Here is a 6,476-nt window from a genome sequence, read left to right on the forward strand (position 1 = left end):
CCAGAGGTTAGAGGACAGCTTTCAGGAGTCAGTTTTCTCCTTCCACTATGTTGGGTCTTAGGAACTGAACTCAGGTCGTCAGTCCTAGCAGCAAGCTCCTTTTTCCACTGAACCATCTTGCCCAGTTTTTCTTTTTTCTTTTTCTTTTTTTTTTTTTTTTGTTGTTGTTGTTGTGATCCCTAACCTCATGATACTGTGTTTAACAGGAAGTATTATGTCTTCTGATGTGAACCTTAACAAATAACCCCTACACATGTGAATGGCCCCGGTAGAAGGGCCTTAACTACTTCTTCTTCTTCTTCTTCTTCTTCTTCTTCTTCTTCTTCTTCTTCTTCTTCTTCTTCTTCTTCTTCTTCTTCTTCTGTATAATGTTTGGGGCCAACTAGATGGTTCAGGGGGTAGAGGCATTTACCAGTAAACCAGGCTGACCTGGAACTCACAAAGATCCGCTTTCTTCTGCTTCTGTTGGGTTCAGGGTGGACGACGAGAAAACTCACTTCAGAGACAGAAGCTTAAAATGCAAGCTTTATTTTCTGCAAGCACAGGGAGGGGCCAGTTCAGGACCTGAACCTTGGCTGGGAAGGGAGATTGTACAGTGTTTTTAAAGGATGAGAACACAAAGCAAGGGGGAGCAGGGGGGCTGTTGCCCTGACCAATCATATTTTGACACAAGAAGTTGAAGAAAGAAGTCAACGTGGGTGCCTGGGCCTCTCCAGGTTCCCTGGCTCAGCTCTTTGCAGTCATGTCCCTTCTTGGATTTTGGCTTGGAATTTAGAGTGATAAGGGAAGTGGTAAGGAGTGGGCAAGCTTTAAGTCAAGACAGGCAACACATTTACAACTTGTGTGCTTAGTTTAGATAGTGGATAATTACTACTTCCCTCTTTACATCCGTTACTGATTAACAGACAAACATGGAACACCTGCAGAAGCAAGACTAGGTCCTGGGTACCACTGCCTGGAAACGTGAACTCAGTTCTGACCCTGCCAGCAAGGTGAAACTTGCTCCTGAGATGGCTGGACCCAGGAAACTTTCTCTTAACACCTCCTATTAAGATGGTTGGGATTAAAGGCATGTGCCAATGTGCCTTGCAGACATTATTATTATTATTATATTGTTTTAATTTATTTTATGTGTATGTGGCTTGGCCTGTGTGTACTCAGAGGCCAGAAGAGGGTGTAAAACCGTAGTTACAGATGTGGATGCTAGGAATCAAATCCAGTTCCTCCAGAAGAATAACCAGTGCTCTTGACCGCGGAGCCATCTCTCCAGCCCTGGTTTCTTTTTAATATTCCCAAAGGGTTCCATCCCCTATAGTGAGCCTCCTGCTTGTTTAACCAGTTCTATGTTGATACCCCTATTTGCTGTTGTTCATTTTGTAGTTTAAGCCTGGCCTACATAGTGAGACTCTGTCCCCCTGGTACTTTGAATTTGCTTATGCTTTTTCTAAAGCGCCTCCCCACACCCCTGTGTGGCTGCGGGCGAACATGTGACTGGCCTCCATGCGGGCTAGCATCTCCATGACCCTGCCAGGACAGGTACAAGACTTCCAGCCTTCCTGCCTTAGGTGTTTGTCTTTGACTCATTGTCCTTGAGCCTCTATCTAAGTCACCCTCATTGTTTCTGTTAATGAGAGGAATTAATGCAGCATTAACCCACGTTAAAGTTTACCAGTAGCCACACCACTCAAGAAAATGAGCCCCCGGCCCCCCGAAACCATTAATGGCCAACATGTCCTCATCTAGAGGTGGGCCCCATAAGCCTCCACCGGCCTCTTTTCTTTCTGGTCATTTAGCTCAGGTTTCTCCCTGTTTTCCCCTGAGGCAACCAAGCTCACCTCCCTTGGTTAAGTCCACACTTGAGGAAGTTTTGCTTCAGACCTAATCTGGAACGCTCTGTAAGTGCTCACGCTTCTCACGGAAGATCAAAGGCAGAAGGGAGACATCCCGAGCTCCCCCTGAGCGTGGAAATGCTGTGTAATTGCTGATTCTGGTTACACATTTGCCATTGTTCTAGAATTCCCACAGTGCCTGCGGGGCTCCACCTCACTTTGCTCCTGCGCTGTCTGATTTGCACAGGGCTTGATCTGTGGACCCTGCAGCCCACCAGTTTTTCATGCTTTACCAGATTAGATAATGACCCCAAGCTGGAATTTTCAAAACTGACCTTTGAAGGCAATACCTGTTCTAACCGAATGAATCTAATGTTAATTTTTTGTCACTCTTACAGTTTCTCTTTATTTTAATATCCTTATCACTTTTTATGATTTAAAAAAAATAATTTTATTTTATGTGTGAAGGTGTCAGATCCCTTGGAATTGATGGTACAGACAGTTGTGATCTGCCATGTGGGTGCTGGGAATTGAACCTGGGTCCTTTGGAAGAGCAGACAGTGCTCTTAACCACTGAGCCATCTCTCTAGCCCCCTCCTTATCATTTAAAAAAAAACATTTATTTTTTTATTACTTATACAATGTTCTGTTTGCACACCAGAAGAGGAACCATATCTCACTTTAGATGGTTGTGAGCCACCATGTGGTTGCTGAGAATTGAACTCAGGACTTTTGGAAGAACAGCCAGTGTTCTTAACCTCTGAGCCATCTCTCCAGCCACACTTATCACTTTTTCATGGTTTGTTTGTGTAGATGGTTTTTTTCTTTAATTTAAATTAATTAATTAATTTATTTATTCACTTTACATTTCAATCCCCTCTATTTCCATCTGACCTTCATCCTCAAAGCTTACATTTATAGGAAACTTAAATAGGGGGAAAGGGGAGTGAGCCCAGTTAGGATCTGATCCCCAGAACCCATTGGGGGGGGGAAAGCCGGTGGTAGGGGGCTGGCAGACAGGAGGATGCCTGGGGTTTGCTGCCCTGCCTAGCCTACTAGCCAATTTCTGGCCAGAGAGAGACACACACCCCCCAACCCCTCCCCATCTCATAAAGGGTGTATGGTGGCTGAGGAGTGACATACAAGGTAATCCTCTGACTCCACATACACACGCATGCACATGGGCACAGATGAACACACACACAGAGAAATACAATTCTATGCAGAGCACAGCGCCAATGACTAGTTACAGATATCCTGTACACACAAGGGAACAAGGAACGCCAGTATTTTGGATTATAACACAGTTGGTTGAACTGTCGTTTTTTTCTACACTTTAAAAAGATGTTTTAACCTACTAATTAATTTTGATGCAGGGCGTTACTTTGTAGCCCAAGCTGGCCTTGAACTCAGCAATTCTCCTGCCTCAGCCTCCGCATTCGAGATGACAGCGGGGCACCACCACGCCTGCTTTTTTCACACATAAATTTTTGCGTTGTATTTATTTGTGTGGGGTATCATGGAATAAATGTGGAGGCCGGAGGGAAGCTTAAAGGAGTTGCCTCTCTCTTTCCACCACGTGGGTGCTGGGGATGAAAGCCAGGGACTGGGCTTGGTGGCAAGTCCCTTCCCCCCACCCCAGCCTCACCTCCAGCCCCCCACTGGGGGATGCCCCAACCCAGAAGCTCACCATTTCAGACAGGCTGGTTGACTCTGAGGCTCTTGGGCTGTACCTGTCTCCACCACCTGACGCTGGCGTTCCAGGCACAGGCAGACCTTCACACAAGTTCCGAGGAGTAGGACTTGTGTTTGCACTGCAAGTTCTCTTCCCCACTCAACTGTCTCCCTTGCCCCCAGTTTTCTTTAAAGACTATGAAGTCTGCAGAATTCAGGGGTAGTCAGACACACGCTTTTTCCAGCACTAACTCTTGGAACCTAACCAAATTCCGTTTAGGTTGCTGGAGGGTGGATGCTGATGAATGCACACAGCAAGCTTCGAAGTGCAGGGCCTGACTTACCAAATGCTTACAGCACGAGGGACAAAATGGCCACCCTGCCCTTCCAGACCTCAGGCCCTGAGGATGGGCTAAGCCTCCAGAAGAAAAAGCAGGTGGTAAAGAACAAAGGTTGAGTGTGGGTGAGCATAGGAACCACGTGCCCCCTCGTGGGTAAAGGGGAAAGAAAGAATGTTCAAGAATTTTCCAAAGCTGCTTGTCACCTCATCCTCTTTTGAAGGTGAGCAGAGATGAAAAGCAGCACCGACGGAAGACACAGACAGAGTCTTCCCTAACAGTACCCCCCACCTAAGGCCTCACATCATTGCCTGTGTGGGTCAGACCTGCACACACACTCCCGGGGCCCCCAAACACTCCAGAATCAAGTTTCGTTCAACCACAAAGAAAAAGTTCGCTCCCAACTTGAAACTTCTTCACTGATGCTCTTCCACCTCCTTGGGCACAAGGGTCTCAGAATCATAGCTTTCTGGAATCTGTGAAGTCAGAACACCCAGAAAGGGAAGCAGGGACAGGCATAATTAGATACTTACTGCCTGGGAACCTCCGAGGCCATCACCATCGCCACCCCCTAGCCATCCCAAACGGGCCCTGGAAATCTCAGCCTTAGAGCCTTATCACGCCCCCCCCCCCAGAGACCACAGAATCTCAAATCAAGAAGAAAGCACCCCCTCACCTGGAAGGGTGTTTTTCACCTCCCACAATGCACTGGAGTCCTGGCCACGCTGTCCACCTACCAGGCCGGTGGGCCCCTCTGCTCCCCACTGTCGCCCATTTTAACCAACCATGTCATTTCTATAGTCACTCACCTTTTGAGACACAGAGAAAGCCTGCCGGCTTGGTCTTCTGAGCCCTGGGTGTTGAAGCGGGTACATCAGCGGGTTGGGTCGCCTGAGGAGCCCTGGGAGCGGACAGAGCCCTCCTGGAACCAGGCCCTTTCTTGAGAGTCACCGGTTTGTTCCTGGTGGCTCCAGAATCAACCAGCACATAAGAGAGAGATCCTAAGCTCATCCTCTTCTTCTTTCTCATGGGGGCGGGGATCTTGCTTGAGGCCCAGGTCATGGCTCTCTTCTTCGGGGGGCTCTCTGAACCACTGTCTTGATCCGAGTCCTCTCGATTCTCGGGGCTCTCAGCTGTGGACAGCGTACTACGAGGAAAATCGCGGGGATCTTTCCAGACTCTTTTCTTCTTCCAAACTGGCTCCTCCTGTTTCACAAAGGGTTTTCTGTTGCCCTTGACGGACTCTGGGATTTCTGAGCTTTGGGTAGCGGCAGCAGTTTGAGCGGCTTCCAAATAAGCTTTATCATTGTAATTACTGCCTTGCGGGTTTCTCCAGCATGTTGGTTCTTGCTTAGGAGTTTTTTTCTGCTTCCTTCTCCTGGGGCGAATCTTACCTCCAGCCCTGCGAACCAGAGGTTTTGGAGGGTCACGGTCCTCTGTGTTCTTCCAGAAGTTTCTGTCCTGCATCCTGAAAGCCGAGCCCACCTCTAGGCCCAGCCCGGGTTCCGTCTTCACCCTCCTCCTCGCTGTCGAAGCCCCGGCCACCATCAACTCAGCCTCGGCGGCCTCCTCAGCCCTCGCTTCCTCCTCGCGACTGCGGATTTCAGCATCCACGTAGAAGATGACCTGGACCACCGCGCCCAGGAGCAACCCCAGGGTTTCTGCCCAGTTCGGTGGAGGCTGGTTTGGGTTCGGAAACGGCGGGTGGTGGTTAAGCCTCAACAGCCGCACCACATCCTCCCAGGTGCGCCCTTCCGCGTCCAAGAATTCCTTCAGATTTTTTAAGAACTCAGCGTCCTGGGTGGGGTCTCTGCGGACCACTCTCCAGACACCGCCCCTCGCCGGGAACTCGCGGGGTACGGAGCTCAGGTTCACACCTTCGCCAACCTCCACGAGGGCAGCCTTGACGTTCTCTTGCCTCAGAAACATTTTGTTGAGCACACGGTATGCGCCCAGTGGCAAGAGAACCCCATTCAGAGTCTCCTCGATTTCTGCGTGGCCGCAGTGCTCGGGGATGCCAGTGACCAGCAGGGACCTGTGGATGTCCATCCCCATGCCCCGGCACCAGTCCTCCAGCAGGCTCATGGCCACAGGCTCCGACATCTTCCTGCTCTATCTACCTGTGTGCGGAACACAACATCTGTGAGGGAGGGGCAGGAGGTGAGGCGGACCCCAAATGTGAATTCTGCAATGTGACAAGACAGTGAGGTCAGACTCCCTGGAAAATAGCCAGGCGCATAACCACTCCTCTGTCTCCTCCACCGCTGGCCTTGCAAGAGGCCTCATTGTCCCCCCTCACCCCACCCCCGCCCCAAGATCCTCCTCCTTAGCCTGGGGCCCCTGGTGCTCACGTGTCCTGAATATGGTACAGTCGGCCTTTCCTGGAGCCTGGCTCTCCGCAGGTTCACAGGCAGTTTCTGGCCTCCCTTGCCTCTGACAGTCTAGCCAGGCCAAGAACAGGAGGATAGCGCTACTGTTTTCCCAAACACAGGTTCAGGCCCCAAAGGGCCAGGACACCGTGCCAATGCCAGGCTCCAGCTCCAGCCTGCAGGGGTCACAGGGCCTTGATCCCCTGAGCTGCCCTGAGCTGGCTGTGAAGAGAGCTCATGCGCACTTGCTTCCTGCACTAAGTCTT

General features: G+C 50.2%; 1 protein-coding gene across 1 annotated transcript; it reads right to left on the reverse strand.

Annotated features, from left to right (window-relative positions):
• Positions 1 to 428: 428 nt before the first annotated feature.
• On the reverse strand, positions 429 to 6,476 carry LOC110552654 (PNMA family member 8A). Its single transcript, XM_021644150.2, has 3 exons — positions 6,193 to 6,476; positions 4,651 to 5,961; positions 429 to 4,317 (listed from the first exon to the last, which is right to left on the reverse strand). Exons 2-3 carry the CDS (start codon positions 5,942 to 5,944, stop codon positions 4,301 to 4,303), a joined length of 1,311 nt encoding a protein of 436 aa, XP_021499825.1. The 5' UTR covers positions 5,945 to 5,961; positions 6,193 to 6,476; the 3' UTR covers positions 429 to 4,300.

This window comes from Meriones unguiculatus, chromosome 1, assembly GCF_030254825.1.
Source record: "Meriones unguiculatus strain TT.TT164.6M chromosome 1, Bangor_MerUng_6.1, whole genome shotgun sequence".
Taxonomy (NCBI): Eukaryota; Metazoa; Chordata; class Mammalia; order Rodentia; family Muridae; genus Meriones; species Meriones unguiculatus.

What these genes read in the sequence shown, in the direction of transcription:
- LOC110552654 (XM_021644150.2), bottom strand. Translation starts at nt 5,944, where the DNA reads ATGTCGGAGCCTGTGGCCATGAGCCTGCTGGAGGACTGGTGCCGGGGC.